The sequence below is a fragment of the Lynx rufus genome, unplaced genomic scaffold (genome assembly GCF_022079265.1).
Source record: "Lynx rufus isolate CCGP_SWC_20201006 ecotype Redwood Valley unplaced genomic scaffold, mLynRuf1.p SCAF_10, whole genome shotgun sequence".
Taxonomy (NCBI): domain Eukaryota; kingdom Metazoa; phylum Chordata; class Mammalia; order Carnivora; family Felidae; genus Lynx; species Lynx rufus.
This window is the reverse complement of record NW_025814824.1, coordinates 39,965,592-39,989,960: the sequence shown is the minus strand read 5'-3', so window position 1 is coordinate 39,989,960 and position 24,369 is coordinate 39,965,592. Positions and strand designations below refer to the sequence as shown.

The following is a 24,369-nucleotide window of genomic DNA, read 5'->3' as shown; positions in this document are numbered from 1 at the left end:
GATTAGCGACCTAAATGTGAAAGGCAAGACTATAAAGCTTTAAGGCTTTGGATGATAATATAGGAGGATGTCATTAAGACCTTGGGGTTGGGAAAGGCTTCTTAAACAGGGAATAAAAAGCACTAAAGGGAAAGACTGATAAATTGGACTAAATTGAAGCACTTGGAGTTATCAAAATACGCCGTAAAGAAAGTGAAAAGGTGGACTCAGGGTAGAAGAAGATATGTGCACTCTACAACTAAAACACGGTAGTATCCAAATGGTATGAAGAGTGAGTCTGTAAACTTGACCTTCAGGGTAGGGATGAGGGAGAGAATGTGACGGGGAAGGAATGCATACATGAAAGCTCTGTATGGTTTCAAATGTCCTCTTTCCTGAGAGGGTGCTCTTACCTTTTTCTAAACTGAACTTACACCTTGGGCATTTTCTGGATCTAGCCACATTTCTTAACAAAAAAATGGGAAAAATGAAAACAATTAACACAGTATATCAGTTTGCTAGGGCTACCATAACAAAACCCCACAGAATGTCATTTTCTCACAGTTCTGGAGGCTAGAAGTCGAAGAGCAAGAAGTCAGCAAGTTTGGGGTCTCTGGAGGCCTCTCTCCTTGGCTTGCAGATGGACCACCTGGTCGCTGTGTCCTCACATGGTCTTTCCTCTGTGCTCAGGCATTCCCTAGTGTGTGTCTGGGTTTCTATATTTCCTCTTATGAGGACACCAGTCAGATTGGATTAGTGCCTAGTGTAAGGGACTTGTTTTAACTTAGTTACCTCTTTAAAGGCTCTGTCTCCAAATACTGTCCTGTTCTGAGGCACTAGGGATTAGGACTTCAGGATAGGAATTTGGGGGGAGACCTATTCAGCCATAACACTGACTGTGTAGTAAAGGTCTTGAATAGCAGATGGGCTCTTGTGATTTGGATAAAGTTTCCTAAGCCAATTTTTAAATCTCAGAAGTGCTTCATCAAAAAAAAAAAAAAAAAAAAAAAAAACCCCAAAACAAAAAAACTAAGTAAAGATGTTGTGTTCTGAAGAACTGTGCTAAATGACTACGATCTGGGTTTAGTACTGAAGATATTAATTACGTGTATGTAAACTTAGAATGCTATTGTATTTTGAAAATGTTAAGAGTGCTAAAAAGAAATTTCTCCAAATATCTTACTGTTTCACACAGATACTCTTAAATGTAAGTGTGCAATGAAGTGAGTAGTAAATGTAATGTTAGAATTACATCTTTCAGTTTCATCATCCCCAACATTTATTAATTGTAGTTGGCTGAAATTTTTTTTTTTTAATTTTTTTTTTCAACGTTTATTTATTTTTTGGGGGACAGAGAGAGACAGAGCATGAACGGGGGAGGGGCAGAGAGAGAGGGAGACACAGAATCGGAAACAGGCCCCAGGCTCTGAGCCATCAGCCCAGAGCCCGACGCGGGGCTCGAACTCACGGACCGCGAGATCGTGACCTGGCTGAAGTCGGACGCTTAACCGACTGCGCCACCCAGGCGCCCCTGGCTGAAATTTTTTAAAAGCTCACTTTACTGTGCAGAATTATACAGTGGAGACCAAAAGGCTTATGGGAAAATGGAGGCACAACACCCAGAAACTTTGTCAGTGACACTCAAAAGGGTCAGAGCCTGATAAAAACAGCAGCACAGTTTCACACACATTAAATAGTTAAGAAATACATAAGTACTATATTGAACATGGCAAGGTCCCTTTTAAGGACCTGCCATGTTGTTGTGGAAGTGGGCATCAGAAAGGTTGCAGTACTGACAGAAGGGGAATCATCTGGAGTTGGAGGGAAAATTGTAACACCAGATGTGGATGAATGTGGCCCATAACACAAACAACTGAGGTAGATGGTAGGTGTTCGGGTGTGCACGTGTATTTTGTGTGTTCCCATATGCCGTGATTTAGCTGGGTGCAGTTTTCCTGCTCATCTAGGGGTTCCTCCCGGATGAAATCACACATAAGCAAAACCAGAATTCTTGCTGCGCTCTTGTTGTTGCTTCATGTATCAACCGTGCTGGAACAAATTTGTGTTTTCAAACAGCATTATAGCAGAATTCACTGCACTTAACGTTTTTAGATCTTGCATAGCTCTACCTTTTCATCTTTGTCTGTTTTGTAAGGACTCTACATGAGGCTTTTTTCACTGTGCTTTTGAAATGACTGCCTAACATGTGACTTCTACACGGCACCTAAAATGTCTTGGTGAATTTAAGTTTCTCCAGGCTAATGAGTTAAATGGTTTGGGTGTGGAATCAGACTTTTGCTTGAGTCTGGTGGGTGGTCACTGTGATGCACAGAAAAGCATCAGTTCTTTTGTGTCAAGCAAGCTTGTTACGTTCGGTGACCTCCCTCTTTTTGATGTTGCTACCAGGATACCTTTAAGCCTTAACCTGAATCAGGTTTTAAAAAGCACGTGGGTATATGTTTTGGGGGTCCTTCCATTCTTCTGTTGTTCTATCCACTGGACAGTATCATACCAGAGCTTAGCAGCAGCAGTAGATTTCTAGAAATCTTTGTTCCTTCCCTCCCTTTCACTCCTCTGGTCTGTCCGCTTGGTATCAGAGTGCATGAAATGCTTCTTGTTTTACTGTCTTTCCACCACTTTCTTGGGTTCACCCTTATTTTATGCCCTGAGCCAGAAAATCCATTGTCCCTCACAGCATTTCCATTTCTCCTTTCTGTCTAGACATTGCAAGGTGTTTCTGTAGTCTTCTGCATGCACCCCCGTTATAGCATATATCACATTGCTTTGGAATTTTGCAAAGTTGGGTTCTGTCTCTAAATAAGCTGCAGCTTCTTCCGGGCACGGACATATCTTTCTCATTTTGGCTTTTCTATTACACAGTGCATTGCTCGGCAGTGGGGGTCGGGTGAATGGATGGATGAATGAATGAAGTGGGCTTTAGGAGCTGGTCCACATGATCCTATCATTTGTGTTTCCCCTTATTTTGCCTAAGTGACATCACCTCTAGGTGTCTTGGTCACTTGAATTTTAATACTATGAATCAGGCTTGTGCATTCAAGCTTTTTAGCAGTATAATAATAAAATTTTCTTTTGTGTAACCAAAGATTGTACAACATGGTTTTGTGTTTTTTTTGCTGCAAATAGTAAATGAGTGTGACTAATTTGCAACTTTAGGTTTGAGGTTTTTTGACACAAGAGTAGTAAAAATCCTATTTTTTTCTACTTGCTACTATGAGTTAAAACAATTATTTTTGAAATTTTCAAATATTTATATAGAAAGTGGAATAAACTCAGGGATTGTTAAAATAATAAGTTAATTCATTGTTAATTCTTGACTGTTACTGAAACAATAAATAACTCTTCAATTTGTTTTTAAGGCTTCCTTTTTTCTTCTTCCTATAGGACCTCTTTGTGGTTAGGCATGAATTGGCCATAATGAGACTAGCTGCCTTTATGGGCATTACTATGTTAGTTGGAATAACTGGACTTTTTTATACTCAACTAATTGGCATCATCACAGTAAGTATCTATTTTTTAATGTAATGTATTTATGAACATATTCCCTAACTATGAACTTAATTCCAAGAAGCTACAAAAAGTTTAGCAATTAAAGGAGAAAATTACTCACAGTCATTTATGTTTTCATTTCCATATGCCTATGTAATTTTAAAGTAGTTACAATCAGTCTGTAGAGGACATATGCAATTTTGCATCCTGGTTTTAAAAATTAACGTATTTCTGTGTGGCTACAGACTTCGTGTTTATTGTTTTTAGTAGTTGGATATACTCTGTTTAGTGAATATACAATATTTTAATGAATAGTTTTCCTGTTGGTCAGCATCTAGTGTGTGATCATTTTTTTCTATATTACAAACATTCCTTTGAATATTTCTTTTCCTCTTCAAATTATTTATTTACGGTCAATTCCAAAAAATGGAGTTGCTGGTAGAAACATTTTATTAATAATTAAGTCTTATTTTTTTGCATGCATTTATTAACCGTATAGGATTTATCACAGCAGAAAAGTTCAAAAAGTGAGAAAAATTATATTGAGTAAGGATTTAAGTTTGGTAATACACTATATTGTAGAAGATGTGGGTTAAGGTTTTCTCATACATTGTTGGTGGTGATGTAAATTGGTGTAACCTTTTTGAAAGGTAAATTGTCATTGTGTATCATACTTTAAAATGCATAGTCCTTTTGATCAACCTCTACATGTTTACTTTGTAGAAGCTATTTTATTCATATGTGTGTACATAAACATGTATGTTAAAAAGATCTCCTTAATATTATGTGTAATAAACATGTATGTTAAAAAAGATCTCCATTATGCATAACATATGTATTGTGTATGAAAAGTGTTTACCAGATATGTTCAGCGAAAAAAATGTATAGTAAAAAAATGTATCAAGACTTACTATAAAGTAACAGTAATCAAGAAACTGTGGTCCTGGCACGAGGATACACATATAGATAAATGACATAGAATTGAGAGACCAGAGCTATATATCTGTGGTCAGTTGATTATCAACAAGGGTGCCAAAACTAACTATTCAGTGAGGAAAGGAAAAGTCTTTTGAACAAATGCTGCTGTAATAATTAGATATCCACATGCAAAAGCATAAAGTTGGACCCTTACCCCATATACATATATATACATATACATATACATATACATGTACATATACTAGTTCAAAATGGAGTACAGACCTAAATGGTAAGATCTAAAATTATAGAACACTTAGGAGAAAACATAGGAAATTTTGGAATATGAAATAGTATCTTAGATATGATATCAAAAGTGCAGACAACCAAAGAAAAAAATGGATAAATAAAAAACCATAAACTTTTGTGCTTCAAAGGACACTATGAAAAAAGTGAAAAGGCAGGTCATAGAATGGGAGAAAATAATTTATAAATCATGTATCTGCTAAGGGGGTTTTATATCTAGAATAAAGAGCTCCTATAAATAATAAAAAGCCTAATTAAAACATGGTGAAAGGTTGTGAATGGAGATTTATTCAAAGAAGTTATCCAGTGGACAACAAATACATGAAAAGATGCTCAACATCATTAGTCATCAGGGAAATTAAAATCAGAACCATAACGAGGTACCACTTCACACACACTAGGATGGCTATAATAAAAAAGGAGGGGTGCCTAAGTGGTTCAGTCCGTTAAGCGTCCGACTTCAGCTCAGGTCATAGTCTCACGGTTCATGGGTTTGAGCCCCGCGTCGGGCTTTGTGCTGACAGCTTGGAGCCTGGTTCGGATTCTGTTTCTCTCAATCTCTCTCTCTCTCTCTCTCTGCCCCTCCCCTGCTTGTGCTCTCTCTCTTTCTCAAAAATAGATAAATTGACATTAAAGAAAATAAGGTTGGTAAGGATGTGGAGGAATCAGAACCCTCACACACTGCTAGTGGGGATGTGAAACAGTGCAGATAACAGTCTGATAGTTGTTTTAAAAGTTAAACACAGAGTTATCATTTCTTTTATCATTCCACTCCTAGGTAGATACCCAAGAGAAATGAAATCTATGTCCATGCAAAAAATTATAGGTGAATATTCATAGCAACATTATTCATAGTAGCCCCAACCAAAAGCAATTCAGGTATCTATTGCTAATAACATTTTGTACATCCATACAGTGGATATTATTTAGCCATAAAAAGAAGTAAAGTGCTGATACATGATATAACATGGCTGAGCCTTGAAAACACTATGTGAAGTGAAAGAGACCAGTCACAAAAGGCCATGTATTTGTATAATTCCATTTATATGAAATGTCCAGAATGAGCAAGTCCGTAGAGATGAAAAGAGATTAGTGGTTACCTGGGGGTGGAGAGCTAGCGGGGCTGGAGATGATAGCTAAACGGTTCAGGGTTTCTTGTACGGGATGATGAACATGTTCTAAAATTGATTGTGGCGATGGTTGCATGACTCTATGAACATACTAAAAAAAAAAAAAGTTGAAATGTACACTTTAAATGGGCGAATTGTATAGTGTGTGAATTATATGTCAGTATAGCTCTTTCCAAAAAAGCCTATTTCTAGCATAAGTTAAATGTTAATTTTAGTCATTTTGTATATGGTTTGTTGATGTCCTTTGTCTGTTTTCTTAAGGTGTCCTTTTCTCACTGATCACTAAGAAAGGTTAATAAAAATGTTAACTTTCAAAAAAAGAAATAGTGCAGGAGATCGCTGTCTGTCTATGTCCTGATGGCTGTATTCAGACTCCTTTGGAAAGGCACATTAGATAGCGGTTCTGGTACTGGCCTCTGAACTGGAAGGATGCAGTCAGATATGGAAGGAAAACATTTACTGTATGACCTGTGTTTGCATATTTTATAAGGTAACCTTTTTTCCCTAGGTTTTATAGGAAACATTTTTAAACACACAGGAACTTTTAAGGAATTTTACAGTGAATACCCAACCACAATTAACATGTTAGAATACTTTACCTCATTTCATACCGTCTATCAATCTGTTATATGTTTTAATACATGTCAGAATAAATCACAGGCATCAAATTGTTCACCATGCAAATCATCCACTAGAGCTCAATGCTTGTTTATATGTTTTTCCTATGAGGCAAAATTTCCATACAGTGAGAGGCATACAGTAAGTGTTACTATTGGATGAGCACTGACAGAGGCGCACAGCGCAACCCAAAGCCTTTTCACAACACAGAATATTACCATCACCTCATGGGAGTTCCCTCCTGCCTCACGTCAGTAAGTCCGCAGAGGCACCACTGATGTCATTTTGTTCCCCACCATAGATTAGTGCTGGTTGGAGAATCTCATATGTATCCATTTATGTAGATCTTCTTGTGCTCAAAATAATACTGTTTTCATCCATAGCGTTGCATGTGTTGGTAATTCCTTCTTGTTGCTGAGTAGTATTCCATTGTATGACTAGGCCATGAGTTGTCTCTCTATTCTATTGAAAGAGGGCTGGCTTGGTTCTAGATAGTGGCAGTTACGAATAAAGCTCTGAATATTTTTGCTCAAGTCTTTTTGTGGAAACCTATTTCATTTTCTTGGGTCAATATCTGGGAGAAGAACGCCTTTGCACTTAGGAGAGGCTTACCTTTTATTTCATAAGCAACAGCCAGATCTTTTCCCCAAGTACCAGTTGCCGTCTCCCCAACAATATATGAGAATTCTGGTTGTTCCACATCCTTGTCAACATTTGTTGTCATCAGTCTTTAATTGCAGCCATTCTGGTGGGTTTTAATAGCATCTTGTTTCAATTTATATTTCCCTGACGACTAATGATATTGAACACTTCTTCGTGTGCTTATTGGCTGTTCATGGATCGTGTAATGTCTGTTTAAATATATTTTTACTATTATTCAGCTTGAAATATTTTCTGATACCTCTTGTGATTTTTCTAATGATGATGGTAAATAACATGGTATTTATTAATAACAGTGGTGAGGATGAAAGTAGGTCTTTGCCTAAATTCTTTTTTCTCTACTTTTATATTAATTCCCAATTACTTTATAGTCTGTTCATCAGTCACGTCAGAATTGCCAGATTGTACTTGCATTGTTTGAATTTTCACTTTTGCATTTACCGAAATCACTGGTGTATATTTTTGTCCCCTGGAAGGAGAATTCTCAGACTTTTCCAGTTTCTTACGATGAATGACTGAAAATGGACATTTGGGACATTGCTGCTAAGAGTACAAGCTACTTATGAGGGCCGTCAGGGGTTTATAGCCGAGGGCAGCCATTTCTTTCTTCCCTAGCAGCCCCAGAAGCTTCCGAGGGGAGGGTTTGGCAGCAAAGCCTTCAAAATCTTTTAAGAATCCCTACTTTAAAATTTTAGCGTTCACTTCTGAGTTGGCCATAAAGTTATTTACTGAATTTGTTGGTGTTTGAAGGATGTGTAATATCAAATTCTGTTCTGACTCTATTCTGTATTGCCGACATGTTAATGTTTTTCAAATTATGATTTTTTTCTTTTGCTATAATACGGAACAACATTGTCTTTAGAGAGGTTGGTTCTGATGTGATATTTCTAAAACTAAGTAGAAACCACAGTGGTGTTTTTTTTTTTTTTTATATCTAATGCTTTCTCCAAAAGTTTCATTTCTTTCTGTATATGTATAGTACCCTCTCAGAATACTCTGTACGGGACAGTTCTGATGTCTGTAGAAGTTCGACATTTGTGAAACATTCAAAAAAGAATGCAGCGTTAAGAGAACATATACACTGTATTTGCTAGTCTAGTCTTTACTCACCACTCACTGTACTTCCTCTTGAATCCCAGTACTTCAAACAATTACAGTAAATTTTAACTCCATTTACCTGGGCTTTCATAGTGAACTTCTAGCATCACTGTTTTTGGATGAAAAACATTTTTTTTTTTTTAAGGTTTCCAGAATGCACTCCTCCTCACATTGATTTAAGGCTCTTTAAGGCTTAATTATTTAAGGTCATTTAACCTCAGTATTAATTTTAAATCTAATGAATGATTAGTATTTAAAGTAGAATCTAATATTTTAATTAAAGTTAACATACAGAGATCATGCTTACTTTTTAAAATACAATATGCTTGCTGTTTTCATCTTATGAAAAATTTAAGACTACCCACAGGAAATGTCACACCTGGGTGTTTTTGGCGTAATTTGAATCCGTGCATCTCTCACAATGTGAAAGAAGGTGATGAATTTGTCAAGTAGTATAAGAAAGAAGAGGAGGAGGAGGAGAAGTTACAGTAAATTTAATCCTTCTGCTAAAGTCTTCCTCCTTCCCCTATTCCTGCACCCCAGAGACCAAGAGGCATTTTGGGAAAACACTGGTAGGAGTATTATTTCGTCATATGAACTGTCATTACGTAGCTTGAACGTAGGCCTGTTGGACAACAAATACACAAAACATATGCTATCTTTTTGAGGCTTAGGTTGAGATTTTCAGGAAGCAGTACCTCAGTTTTCAGTAATTTTTTTCCCATTATTTGTTCTTACTTGGAATAAATACATCATTTCTCTCCATTTCAGAGGGAAAATCCTGTCTTCTTATTGACAGTAGAAGGTAACAGGATAATCACAGTAATGATAATCTGATGTCATTTTAGATTTAGCAAGAGCAGATTATCTGTGACCCAGATAAAATAACTAGAAATTAAATTTAAAAACAGTGGGTTTCTAATCTCATTTCCAAGGTTAAAAATCTCAACACAACCAGATGTTTCTGTGGAAGAGACTAATCTTAAACCCAATTTTAAGGGATTACCTTTGATTATTTTTAGATTTAACTTTAGGCATATGTTTATAAGTTGGTAAATTTTTAGTAAAATCAATATTGAAATTAAACTGTTTTCAAAGCAATCTGCTTTGAAGCGTTCTTTATTTAGGGAACAGATTATTCTAATTATTCCTTACTTAGCCTGGTTAGCCTTTTTCTGTTTCTGTTTCCGAATGAAATGGATAGTGATGTTGTTATTAATGTAATTGATGTTGTCAGAATTTCTTATTGAGCAGTAGTTCACACACAGCCAAGAATAATGTCCGTTCTGATGAGCACCAATACTAACAGTGCTGGGTGATTGTATTAGTCATGTTTTCAGTCACCGGGCTTGGAGAGAGTTCATCAAGAAACGCTAGAACAGCTGGTACAGCGCCTTCTGGTGAGGTTCTGACAGTGAGCTATTGTACACCATGACACTGCTCTGACAGTTTATCTACATTTTGTATACAAGCATTTTTGTTTTCTGGGCACCGTGGAGTTTATATAATAGCTTAAGCTTTTGATGGCGTCTCTGGAGCATAGTGCTTTTCTCAGTTGCGGTGAGGTTGAGGGTAGGGCGGGGAAGATGTATTTAGCTGTGGTTTTGTGCTTTTAAATTCTCAAAGAAAAAAAGTGAGCTCTTGCATTCGCTCATAGGTACTCTTGTGGGACTCTACTTGAATTACCAGAGCTAGCTTAAAGTAAAGCTTTTCAAATTAAGAGGGAAAATGCTCCCCCACACCCACCCCCCCCCAAATACTGACCCATGGTTCCTTAAATAAATACAGAGAGAATCACAAATGCAGGGTGATTTCAGTTTAACTTGGTTGTCTTATGCAGTGAAAAGTATCTTATGTTCAAAATGTTAAATTAGTTTAAATGAGATTATCTATTAAATAGCATTCTCCTTAATCAGACAATTAGTGGGCTTACCTGCCTTTTACTATGTATCCAGAAATGTGTCCTGAGATTATTAATCCTTATAATTAAATTTTGCCAAGTATCCCACTGAATCAATGTGGTGAATTAGCGGCATTCAGTACAATCTGTGTTCAAATTATGTTTGGTTTACTCAGCTCTAAATCAGCATTGCAAATATGGAAATTATTGCTAATTATGCAGAACCCAACTCACTTACATTTCTACAAAAGACGCTCTGTATAGCATTTTGTTTTCCTTTCTGAATTATATTTTTTGTTTAATAAAAACAAAGTGTATTTAATAGAGTACCTCTACTTGTAATATTATATGACATATCTTCTCAGTAGCTTTAAAAACCTAGAAAAGTCATTACAATTTAAAATGTCATTTCTTTTATGCTTTTTAATATTACATACTAATACTGGCTAAGTATTATTTCTTTGAACTTGAATACATAGAAAACTCTAGAACCTGGGTTCCCCTGTGCCAAACAATTAGTTTAAATACATACTAAGTCACATTGCATGGTATATAAAAAGCATTCTTTTAAAAAATGCCTGCTAGCATCAAAATTATTATGTGTGGAATTATATTGCTCTTTAGCATAATATGTTCCTGTGTGAAGAATGTATATATATTGCATCATCTGTCTGCTCAGTGTCATAACTTCCCTGTATATCTGATAACGTTAAAAGTAATTTAAACTATTTAAATCTATTTCTAGAATTTCTTCCATAGGAATACTGCATTTTAATTTTCTCAAAGCATTACTAATTGCTTGAGTGATTAACTCAATGCTTTTTTTTTTTGGTGAAAAAGTTAAACATTTACGAGTTTTCATTTTACTTGCAATTTTCCACATTCACTTTATTTTCTCATGTTCTGAATCTACATGCATTTTTTAAAATCTGATTTAAAACATTACTGTAGAATTGGAGAAAACACTGAATCCTGTATTTACGGTTAATTTGTAGATCTTTTCCACAATGATTCATATGCTTCTGTCACATGCTGTCAATACGGTAGTTACTCCCTAAATCTCAGCTAGAGAGGCCCATTACCATTAGCCCATCTTACTTATTATGCTGGTAACCAAAAATCTTTTTGAAAGTATCATTTTGTATTAAAAATGTAAGAGTAGTTGACAGGGAGTGTTGATTGCAAACATAGTTTCCAGCTGTTTCAAATATTCAGTTATAAAGCTTACTTATATAGTATGTTATTGCATATAACCATTCTCTCTGGCATTCTCTGTATTTTCTTGTATAGTTATCCTGTATACTTGACCACTTTCACCAGACTGTCAAGCTCCTTGATGCTAAGGACCGTGTTGTAATTTTTGATTTTTGATAAATGGATAGATGAGTAAATGAGTCGTGGTGTATGTTACATAGTACTTATTTTCTCAGCTGGATTGTAAGCCCCTTGTGGACATTGGATTTTATCTGTGTAAAATAGGCCCTGTCATTTTATTGTTTGTTATAAAACCCACTTTTTTTACTTAAACATGTTTTTTTAAGTTATATTCTGATGTAATTGAGATTATATCTCTAAGCCCTCTCAAAAAGAGCATAGTAGGCAACATCAGTAAAAGGTAGGACTGCTGTTTATTGAGGAGTTAAGGGTTCTAACATATATCGACTCATTTAATCCCTACAAAAATCTATGAATTAGGAATTATTATTTGAAAATTATGATACTGAGTTTTAGTCACTTTCCTAAGGTTTTATACAGCCAGAAAGTAGCTTAATGAAGAGAAGTACAGGAATCATATTGGAAAGAAATTTTCAGTGACTGCACATGTAAGATCTACCACCTTCTCCTTTGGTTCCATGATTGATTAAATGTTTCTGTGAACTTCAGATCTCTAATAAGAGATACAGCTGGTCCTCTCTTGGTGGATAAATGCTTAAAGTACCAGTTATTTCAAATGAAGAATATAGTGAGTTCTGGCTTCAAAGGAGGAGAGAGAGCTCTGATTCACGGGAAATGTTCTCTCTTTGAATTCCAAAGGAAAAAACTAAGGAATCACGCTGTTTCTGTCCATGTTCAGTTAGTTTAGTGCTGGAAACATACATCGGGTATCTACTTGGAACCACGTATGCTGCTAGGTGCTGTGAAAGACGTGAAGTTAACTGAGCTGCTGTCCATTCATTGATGAGAGGTGCTAGGAAGTCAAGCCAAAGTCTGTCTTAGAATTAGTAGTAGTAGTAATAGATAAAACAGGTATATAATCTCTCGTTGTGAAGAAAGTTCCTGAGTGGTTTTTAACTCCAGATTCAGTCAACAGTCATTGAATTAGGTATGTGCAACAGACCAAAGGAAGAATAAAGTGTTCAGGTGATCATCGAGGTTACACTGAGCTGTCGTCATGTCTTTGTGATAGAATGCTCTTAACTTTCATCAAGTTGGCAGTTTGGCAGGTCTAGAAACTCCATTTTGGAAATGTTTCCAGAGTTAGGCCCAGAGATCGCGACTGTGCCTTCCAGACTCAAAAGCGTTGGTCGTATAAACCAGATTGTTTGTTCCCTCGTGTGGAATTGTCAGGCGTGCCGGAAGACTTTCGGCATATTCCTTGTCCTGCACAACAACATACGTGGCAGCGTTGCTTGGTGAAAACGAACCCAAAGCAGAATGAGTCAGTTGAATGGATTGGATCGTCAAGCTGTGTGTTCAGAGAGGGCTAGTTGTCTGGTGATAAATTCTTGCTCTTTGTCCTCCACTCTTACTACTAATTTTTCCAACAGGCAGTAAATACTTTCCTATCCCTTTCTGTTAGGAACTACCTCCCCCCCCCACACACACCCTATTCCAGATATAATATTACTAGTGTCTTAGACTGAACTTGATCGTTAGGGTAACATCAGCCAGCAGGAGAAGATAAAGGATCGGTTGATGAAATAGGTAAGGTCCATAGAAGTCCTGCTGTTCCTAATTTATTCTTTTTTAGAAAATAAACTTTCAGTTTTTAAATATAGGAAAGCATTCTCATACGTCTTAGTTATGCAGACTGTTGGAAGTCTTAGATATTTTGATCATTAGACCATCAACGCGACATAAATATTTTTCTGAAGATAAGATATCCTGATTGAAGATGACCTACTATAAAAACTTGTTTCTTATCATTCCTTGAAGAATGAATTTTTCTGGATAGCTAGCTAGTTTTATAAAGCACTAAGAATTTATAAATTATACTGCTTGAAGATTATCTTATTGGTCATTGGGGATTTTCTTATTGGGCATTTCCTGATGGTCACTAAAGGTATTGAATCTTTTATATTGAGTTAAACTATCTGCACCAAAATCTATTTTAAATGCACTAAAAACGTTGGTTTATTTCCCAGCTTCATAAAACAAAAAGTATATTAGGGGCATCTGGATCGCTGTCGGTTAAGCGTCCGACTCTTGCTTTCAGCTCAGGCCGTGATCTCACTGTTGCTGAGGTTTTGCCCCGCTCGAAATGCGCTGAGAGCGTGGAGCCTGCTTGGGGTTCTCTTTCTCTGCCCCTCCCCCACTCGTGCACGCCTGCTCGCTCTCAAAATAAACCTAAAAACTATATCAAACCTCATTTGGCACTTTTGGAAATAACTTATGGCTTCAGTGTTCCTGCCGGTAGTAACCTCTCTGCTCCTCTAAGTTTGCAGTTCCTGCTGTGTTTACGAATGTGATGGTGTGATAACTCGTGTTGTTCTGAGTACGCTCTAGAAGTGCCAGTGACATGTTTGTGACCTGTTTGGCTGTTCAAATACAAATTGCACATTTTTCTTATAACCGTATGCTCAATAGCTGAGTTTCAGAGAGTTATGCATTTGCTATTTCTAGAGGGAAAAGAGTGGTCTTCTTTGTCTAGCCTCACAAATCCTGTTCAAAAAGTCATGGCAAACGTCACATTCATGGATAGAATGACCGTCTGTTTATGATCACTTAAGAGGTAGTATTCTACTTATTACTTGAACCAGTTTCTGGGAAGGTGTCAAAAGCACTTGAAAATAAAAGCTTTTCCCACATGAAGTCTAAATCCAGAATCTTTGAAGATGAATCTTTTATCGCCACAAATAAGTTCCTCAGAGTCTTAATCAAATTGTAAATTTATGCATAGTAAAAAATTTCATACAATACTAGCTGTGGTAGTCTGACTTTGTAATTGCCTTCCTTCTCTCGAAATGGTTTTTAAGTATTATCCCTTTGCATCCATTTATTTACCTGTCCTAAGGACCCTGACAGATTTCTGTCCAATCGTTTGCTTTGCATTTTTGCACAAGTTGCCTTCAGTCTCTTGGGGCATCCTGTCACCCATCCGTGCCAGGAAACCGTTAGAATGACTTCCTTCACTTTCTCTACAGATGTGGAAGCAGAGGCCCAGCCTTCCTCTAAGCCCATGATCAAGGTTCTCATATATTTGCAGACTGTGTTGTCACAAAGTAAAACATTATTTTGAGGAAATTATGCAACAGAACTGAGAAAAGTTAGTTATAAATAGACTTGTCATTGGATACCATGAATTTCAAAGCATGATAGGAAAACTGATGAATATGGAATATGTGGCTAATCTACCATCTTGTCACAAATTCCTGGGAAATATGGAAACGGAACACTGCTATTGGTTACTCTGTCATCTAAAAAAAATAGATTTATTTTCTCGTATGTGGGCCAACCGTAGTTCTTCAACGGTTCATACGTTAAGGACTTAATATTGTGAGATGTTGATGTAACTTCTACAAAGAGATTTTTAAAGTCAAAGTGTTTTTTTTACCAGTATCGTTGGAAGAGAGTTCTACAACTAGAGGTTCTTGGAATTGGAGTTGCCGTCCCAGATTGTGCGTGCATAGTGCTGCTTAATAACAGTACAGTTCACCTGCCATATGTGAGCAAGCTATCAGAGGATAAGAGGGAAAGTTCGCTCTTTTGTATATTTAAAAGAACATATTTCCTTTTGTACTACTTTGAAATGTGTCTAAAACATAAAATATATATTTAAAAGAAGATCATGTAATTTGTGTTCTGAGCATTTGGCTATTATTTATTGCAGTTTCTCAGTCTAGTGATAGAATTTCTGTATATATGAATGGAACCAGCATGTTTAGAAGCTGTCTTTGTTGACTTCCTTTGCTTACATATTTGTGTTAGAGCTTTATGGAAAACATAGAATGAGAAATTGTATTATTAGGAAGATACTGGTTTTTCTGTTAAAAAAAGAAGAAATAGTTTCGCTTTACCTTTAAAGGTAATAGATGCTGTAATATGGCAAATGCATAGATTGCCCTGTTGAATTTGTGTTTGTTTATAGAAATCCAGAACCAGTAGCACTCTGGCTCTTGGCAGCTTTCTGTTTATTAAGTGCCTTTCATTTGTCACTTTGGTATTTATTTTGTAGCGCATATTCCCTGGCAGTTGAATTAAAAATAGATCGTAGACTTTTAAAAGAATTATCAAAGAAAGCAAATGTAATAGGTTATATTTTAATAAAGTGAGACTCCTACAATTTTTGTGAGGTTTTGTAACTGAATACATTTTTTTTGGCACAATGTAATGTTCGTTCTGTTTTTGTCAAGGGAATTTCAGCAATGTATGCAGTTAATTTAAAATTCTTAGTACCCATATGTAAACTGTTGAAGTCTTCAGAATAGTCTCTGAATATGATGAAAAGCATCATAAAGTAGATACAGAATAAAGTCTTGATAACTTTGTTACATCTGAGTATAATTTTTCTTTAATTTTTAATAGGATACAACATCTATTGAAAAGATGTCAAACTGTTGTGAAGAAATGTAAGTATAAAAATGAAATCTGTAGTGCTCTTATTTAAAAGTGGAAACAGCTGGCCACATTTGAAAAATGTGTGCATGTGATGGAAAGATAACATAATGATGGCTTTTTCTTGGTGCCTTGTCTAAGGCCTGAGCTAGACAAGCATAATCCAGTCTTACAGTAGGGGTCTTCAAGCCATGCGAGTTTCCCAACAAAATAAGTACTGGTCGTTCTTGTTCCTTGTCTAACCAAAGTAAGTTAAATTATTTGTCCCGAAAGTACATCAAAAGAGATTTGCTACTGTGTCGTTGACACACGCTCTGTTAATCCTGAGATTCTCCTCTGCTTCAAAAGTTCCCCTAGGTTGATTGACGACACAGATACAATATCTGCTATCCAGAGTTAAAACTCAGCTGCATGCCATAATGAAAGAAAAGCTGTATTTGTGATGCTGGGACACAATTCATCAGAGTCCAGTAATGGATCCCCAGCCAACCTGCATTGTTTTAGCTGACTGAAGTGCACCATGGGAGTGCTGTCTTTCACTAATAATGCTGTCTTCTGTAGATCGAGGCCCCGAAAGCCATGGCAGCAGACCTTCTCAGAAGTTTTTGGCACTCGTTGGAAGATCCTGTGGTTTATTCCTTTCAGGCAGAGGCAACCACTGCGAGTTCCCTACCACTTTGCCAATCACGTCTAAACAGATGGATGGTGGGCACAGATGGGTCCTCCATGCTGGAAATGCGTTACAGGTTTTCTGATAATAGAACTATGACAGTCTTCAAGTCAATTAAAATCCACCCACCAATCTTAGGCGTCATAATGTGCCCCAGGCTTTATTTTAATAGTGATCTTGAATCCTGTTGTGGGACTAATACAAGATCTATATTTAAGTTTTAAAGCATGTTTACTTTCAAATTAGCTTTCCACGGGGATTTCTTGAAATGCTTTTGTTATTAAACCCAAAAGGCAGTGATTGAGATAAAATAATTGTACATAATTTTTTTTCTTTTTTTTTTTAGTACTGACAATGTTGCAGATTTTAATTTATGGGAAATTTCAGATGTTTATTTAAATTTTTCACTCTCAAACAGTACTAACCAAATCTGAATTTAATTCTTCAGGTTTATAAAAGTTGACACACCTTATAGTATATGCAAATTTTCTTTTTCAAATGCATAATAATTTAAATAATACTGCCTTTTTTATATGCTGCAGGATTTTTTTTAATGCAGCATAGAATTGAACAATAAAACAACAACAGAAAAAGGGCAGTGTTTTCTTAGAAGTAGCTTTCTAATGTTTTCTGTTTTTCTCTTCACCAGAAACAAAATAAAAACGCCACTAAAATAAAACACCAACTACCTACCTTATTTTCAAGGCAAGATTAATTTTTTTTCCATATTAACTTTTCCATTTCTTTTCCCTATACTGATGTAATTGTTGGTTGTTGTTAAAATAATTACTCCAAGGTGAAATTTTTGGCCAAGCGGGCATGTATATTCTATTTTACCCTAAGATTTTGATGAGCAAAAAGGGTAGAGAATTTGCAATAATTCCACAGATACCTTTTCTAGTACGGTTATATTACAATGCGTATGTTTTTAAAGTGCTAGTATAACTAGATAATATATAATGTACAGTATAAAGAGGAATATTGTGCTTTTGAAAAACAAATATATACTTTTTACTTTTACTTACCTACTAGTAGATCTAAAATTACACACTCAAGGTTTGTATGTAATAGATATTGGCCAACTAAGAATGAAATCTTAGTTATAGGAAGTTGCTAGTAAAAGTAAGTTAATTTTTGTGTACCTATAATCACCCAAATTGCAATTGGCCAACTATAAGTTTGGATTGAGAGACCTTTTGTACTTAGTACCTAATGTTAGGAAATGACCTTAAAATAAGAAAACGTAATGATCTACATGATTAGCTTCTACAAATTTAAATTGCTAATGGTGATGGTCTCTTGGAGAGCATAGAAGATTTGTGTGAAAAGACATTTTAGCATGCTTTGAGAAAAATTCAGCTTTTACACTTTTTTCCATTAGAATACTGCAAAATCCATATATCCTTTTCAACAATTTATGTCCTCACAGTCTTTCCCTTGAAGAGAAGATTAAAGGGGTCCACTGTTCTTGGAACATACCAGTATTTTCCTTTTAGTTAGTTTTGAGAGGAAGGAGTCAAACCTGAGAAATCATGAAACAGAAGATTTCCATTGTCAGCCAGTGAACTCTACTGTAGTTAGTTCTTTCAGGAATTGTAAATAGCTTCTAAAATAATTGAATAAGCTGTTCTCAGAGATACAAATACCATGTCTTTCATGTTCTGACTACAGTGCTTTATTATTTAGAAATTTGGAAGTGGCAGATGAAAATATTTATTGGTGCTGATAAGATGCATAGTAAATGTAATATGAGGAGTATATTTATAGAGCTTAGTGAACCACAAAATTAGTATGTTTGTTTGTGTCCGGCACCTGGGTTGGGTTTTGTGCAAGCTAACATAGTGACCACATTTGGTCTGTTGACAGAACTGTTAAAGGGAAGTAACGTGTAGATATGTAGATATATATCAGTCAAATGCCTCATGCTGTGTACATTTCTGTCAAATGAGAACCTTGAGAAAAAACAAAGCCAACTGTAGACCCGCTAAAGAGCTTTATGGACATATTTACGCTTCACGTAGTAGCAGTAGCTACCTTGAAAGGTATATACCTGGGAGATCCTCATTGCCGATCTCTGTCTCAGTAATGGGAGCCAGAGATGGTCCTTTCCCCGCCCTGAGGGTTTTTGTTTTTCTTAGATTTACCACTTCTGGGCACATTTTCCTCCCTCTTTTCTCTTTAACCTCCCTGTCCTGTTCCCTCTACCTGATTGCTCACAGTCATTGGGGTACAAACTGATACACTAGGCAAGGCATATATTTATTTTGTTTGAATGGCAGAAATGCTACGTATCGATCTATATAAGAATCTATATTAAAGCCTATCTGTATACACTTTTGCTGTAATTTTCAGTGTGCTCAAGTCAGCACACCTAACTGTGTTTACAATTCTCGAGCGATGACTTGAAAGAAGCCAACCGGCAGTTTCCTGGGACGCATGGAGTCTAGTTGTGTTCTCTCTGCGCCCTCTTTTGGCTAACTAGTGTAATTATACTGGTTCTAGAGATTTATTGCCCCACAGTTCATTATTTGTATGGCCTAATTCTGAGCATGCCAGAGGTGCAAACTTAGGGGAAGTGTAAGTACAAAAACGTAAGAGTTTATGAAAACCAGTGCATTCCCGTTTATGATGGCAGTGTCTGGATCATACAAATATGATAACTGCTTTGCTTCATCCGTGTATATTATTATACTTTTTTACTATCCATTAGAAATTTATATCTGATCAGGGTAAACAAATGTAAACCATTTCATGAATAATATTTTAAACCTTATTTCGGCAAATTAAGTGCTTAGAATTAGGAAAGCCATTACCTAAAATTACCAATTCATTACGAAACACAGAAACTTACTGTAGTTACGTTGGCAAGCAAGTATCTAATGTGTTTTAATGAATATCTAAAAAAATACATTTAGATTTTTTAATCTCAGTTTCAGAATGATTTTTTTTACTGATTTTATTGTATTAATAGAATAATAGATTAATAATTCTTTCTATACTTCATTCTTTTTAAGAGTATAAGTTATACTCTTATAACTCCCATTCAGAATTCTAGCTATAACTTTAGTAGTCATCATATTATGGGTTTTGGATAACTGTGAAAATGACTAATGTTGAGCCTCATTAGAAAATAATTACAAGCAGTGAAATTACTGATATAATCTATTTGTTGGATGAAGTATTTCCTTATAAACATTCCATTTTGTTTTAAGCAAAATATATGTTAAAGGATGCTTTGCATCAGCAATTCTTAATTGGGCTCTGGAAATGAAAGATTTTTAGCCAGATATTCTGAGTTACAAGTTATATTTGTTGTTGTTCTCTTCTGTAAACAAAAATGCTTATGGGCCCAAGATTGTAGGCAAAAATGGACTGAGTTCAGAATCCCCCAGACAGCAAGCATCAGTTTAAAGAGCTTTTGGTACTTTGTAACCAAGACTTCTAGTTTAAAAATACAAAGTTAACTGGCGTTCCATTATAAGAAAAATACTATTTTGCTTAAGAATTGTATTAAAAGTACTTCATGTAAGAGGTAACCATATTTAAAATTTTAGTTAATGTTTTAACCTCTTTTAACAGAAGAAAGCATAGTTTACTTTTAATAGTAATGGAAGTACGGAGCATAAGCAGACATAATGCTCCATATGACAACTAAGTTAAAACTTCTGTCGGACTGGACAGCAGTGACTTTTTGCCAACGCTTGGAGGTATTTTTCTCTGCTGATGCTGGCTAATTATAGCTATTCATTGTCACACTTTTAAGTCACTTCCATAAAATTTGAAGGTGTGATTCGCTCAAAAGGGTGTATTATTTCTGAATGCTAATCAGAAAGACTTAGGTTAGGAGGACACTTCCGACTGGGAAGTGTGAAGTAATTTAGAGTATGACCACATGGTTTCCTATGTATTAGATCACAGGGCAGTTCGTGTGTTCTCGCGTGTGTTGCTGTAAAATCGCGGTGTGTCCGGCCCTGATGTACAATGGCATTAATGTTAACAGAGCTGCTAGTCTCTCCCTGGACTTTGCTCTAGTCTCTAACTACTTCCCTCGTGCTTCGTGTATGAATAGATTGTCTAGCTCAAGTTTACTAAACGAGTGCTGCTTTGTTAAACAAATTTTTGACATCACCTCAAATGTAAGTAGATATACCTAGAATTTATTTGGGAAAGCTTATACGTACAAACATCAGATAGTTTACTAATAGATACAAGGTTTAGCTTTTTTTTAACCCAACCTGTTCTTGCTTTTGAAAATGTATGTATTGGCAGATGTAGTCATGTACATTTAGTATGTTCTATTTGCTAGTGTTATTAACCATATAATTAACAGCTGAACGAGTGTATTATTTAATGTCATTTGTTACCTTCTACTCTAAGAATCACCCTCAGATTTTATCTGTAAATCAACAATTGCACTGTGCTCTGAATTTAGCCATTTTCAATTGAATTCTAGAATATTCTGCAGTAGAATGTGAGAAAGTAATAGAAGCAACTTGTTTAAAGTATTTTGAACCAATGTTATTGTTTTATATATCAGTCAGTATTTAGCATTTCCGCTGCCTTTGGGATAATAATGGTTTAATTTCAGGAAAGTGACTGTTTTCTCCAATGTCTCCTTTCATCATTATTGTGCAGTTTTTAACAACAAAATGTACTGCATTTTTGTCTGTTCTTCAGATGTTGTAATACTTCCTGCTAGTGCTAATTTGCAACAGAAATAACAGTGGCATTTATGGTTCTTAAGGTGTTGATATTACCAGTATTTTCCATTCTCACTATATATATTTTTACTATTATATGTCCTTTTCCCTCATCCACCATAGAGGGCAGATACAAATGAGCAGTGAGTAGCCAAAATTGGATAAAGATATTAGGGAAACTTTCGAAGATGGGAAGAAGGCTAGACGGGACATGTATAAGCAGCATCTCAGCAACAGGGTTGACGGGAGATAGTCTCTGTGACATCAGGAAATCCCCAGCTGTAGTCATTTTAGCCTTATCTCTTGTTGATAATCATTTTACTGTAAGAGTTGTTAACGCATGGGAGCATTTAGTTAGAGTTATTTATATTGCGGATTCTCATGAGTTGGCCAGATGCCTTTGAAAAATTATTTTAAATTTTAAACATTATAATTATGTAGCGTATGCTAACCTGATGTGTTACGAATAATGTGAAAGCTACGGCTATTTAATGGAGACTTGGGAAATGAATAGGTTATTGAAAGTTTGATTGGAAAAATTGGGACCTTTTTTTACAAGCCACCTATTGCAAATAAAGGATACAAAATATTATAGTAAATTTGCCACCAGAGGGAAAATTAGCAATTTGTGTATAAAAGGTGATTTTTCACTTTAAAATTTGGGCTATTTTGGTCCCTCCAAGGTCACTATATCTATTGGTATTGTGAACACCTGTAACATGTAATGTAGCCCTTGCCACAGTTCAACACCTGGATCTTTTTGGTATCGATAGCTTTATATATGAGCAAAGGTATGGACAAAACAGCAACAACAAAAGTTATGCTTCTTTTTGTGGCTTCGCTTGCCTGTTTGACCTCGTACAGGGTTTCATTGCATAGGCTGTTAACTAAAGGGAAAGGTTGTCCGCATATCGCCAGCTCTGTGTTCTTGCCAGTGTGCACTGGGTGATCTTTCAACCTACTGGTGCCTGAAGTTAGTGTTTTACAGCCTCAACAACTAAAACATACTGGTGCTACTCACTTTAGCATTGAGTGACATTTTTAATTCCTGTACCAAAGAATTATTTATTTAGGTTTTTTGTTTGTTTTTTTTTTGGTTGACTGGGACTTTGCTTCTCTCATCCTTCTAAATAATGTCCCTAAGAACAATTTTGTTGAACACATTTTAGTTTTTGCACACTTCTGCCTCAGTTTAATTGGTTTTAAATGTCTCTCATTTGGACTTTTTTTTTTTTAGGCATATTAGTATGGTTTTTCAGTCTGTATTTTAATATAGATTGGCTACTTTAAAAGGTAGTTTAATAGGTTGAGGTTACAAAAGATAATTGAACACTTTTCACAAGATTGTATTTTATTTCTGCAGGAATAAATGAAAAACAATAAGAACTCCTTTTATTTCTATAAATGAGCTATACATCCTATTGAGCCCTTTTAATGAATGCTGAAACAAAATGCTAAAATGAAAAGTTGTAACGGGCTCATTCTGATTATAAGTGAAGAATTCTGCATCTATGTATGGGTGTGGGGGGATTGTTTTCCAAATAAAAATACAATTAAAGAACACCTTAAAATATATATATATATATATACACACACACATGCACACACACACGCACACGCACACACGCGCTCCCCAAGAGGAAATGCAAATGTACCTTGATTTAAGCAAAACGATCATAGAAAATTGAACTTCGCCAACACACACACCCACAAAAGGTGTCTGGATATTGCTACTCACTTTACCTGAAACTTAGAGTAAGATTAGTTTCAGAACTACTTCTGCTTAGTGACTCATTTTGCCAAAAAATGGGGGGAAATGCCCTTTAGAAATACTTGTAATTGTCCAAACGTAGTACGGCTGTCGGGGTACACTCTGCCGGTTCCCTGTTTTTTCTTTCTCCACAAATTTTCAAAATACTTATTTAGTGTCCTTAAAACTGCAACTGAAGTGGTTAAAATTTCTGGCAAGGAGATAACTGTTCGTGTATTGGAAAAGTTGACAATCACATTTGAGAATGTTTTACGTTATTTTCAGTCAACCGAAATCAAATTTCTCCTTGAATGTAGATACAGTATATGGTTTTGCAGTGATTTCTGAATGGAAAAAAAGAGTCAAGTCTGAAACTTAAATGGAATATGACATAAGATCATTTGAATTATATATAGAAATACGGATGTACCTGCCATTAGAGGTAAAAGGACAATTTACTTGCAATCAAAATGGGAAGAAGCAACATTGTGTCTCTGATTGTCAACAGTATATTTCCCAGGTTCTGTTGCTGCAGTATCGGTTCTGAGTTGTTTGGCTTGTTTTTTATTTAAAGTGCTGTGGGTGAATGCAGTTGCTTGTTCAAGTTATTGGTAGTGGATAGTTCACCGCTATTTGTTGTCCTCCAGAGATGAACATTAAAAAGAAGTTCTTCTTTAGTGTAGGCAGAACGAAACAACTACGATGATCCGATAGGAACAAATTCCTCCACAATCCGAGACCAGTAAGTTGCGAGTCTAACACAGGGGGTGCACGATAGCTGTTCGGAGGCCTGAGCACAGATAACCACGCTTGTATGAGCCGTGTGTCCCCGAAGCAGTCTTTTTAAAACTCTGGCAAGTTGAATGGGCAAAATCTGTGACATTTTGGGGCTCCTAAAATTTTGTGTCCACCTCAAACTGTGTCTAATGTTATATCCTTAAAATAAAAGTCTTTTAATAGTGGGGCGTTCCAAGTGACATAAAGATCCTGTTTTCGAATGTGTCAGGCGTTTTTTCATTCAGTGCATATGTTTAAATCTGAGTGCTGTTTGGCTGCATTGTCTGTTTTACCTTGTCTGGTCCCTCAAGAGCATTTAAAGAAGATCTTCACTAACATTTCTAGTGCTAATGGCAATAGGGAAAATAATAGCTGAGAGCTGAGATCAGACTGAAAAGAGAGAGGAAGCCATGTATCTGAGATATGCTTGTTTAAGTGAAAGATCTACACTGGTTCTTAAAATGGAAAACCATGTATCTACCTTAAGAACAATGTTTTGTGGGTTTTTTTTTTTTAATTTATTTCAGTGATTTAGTTTTTATTCCTGTAATATTTGTTTTTCTTTGCAGATTGTTTTTAAT

At 35.8% G+C, this 24,369-nt stretch overlaps 1 protein-coding gene across 1 annotated transcript in view; it reads left to right on the top strand.

Moving 5' to 3' along the window:
* The window catches only part of ZDHHC21 (zinc finger DHHC-type palmitoyltransferase 21), a 69,429-nt gene extending 45,459 nt beyond the window's left edge, over positions 1-23,970 (top strand). Inside the window, exons 8-10 of the mRNA XM_047064767.1 lie at positions 3,382-3,498; positions 15,862-15,905; positions 16,453-23,970. Coding sequence (XP_046920723.1) covers positions 3,382-3,498; positions 15,862-15,905; positions 16,453-16,585 — 294 coding nt within the window. The 3' untranslated portion in view covers positions 16,586-23,970. The remainder of the gene's footprint in view (positions 1-3,381; positions 3,499-15,861; positions 15,906-16,452) is intronic.
* The last annotated feature ends 399 nt before the right edge of the window (positions 23,971-24,369 follow it).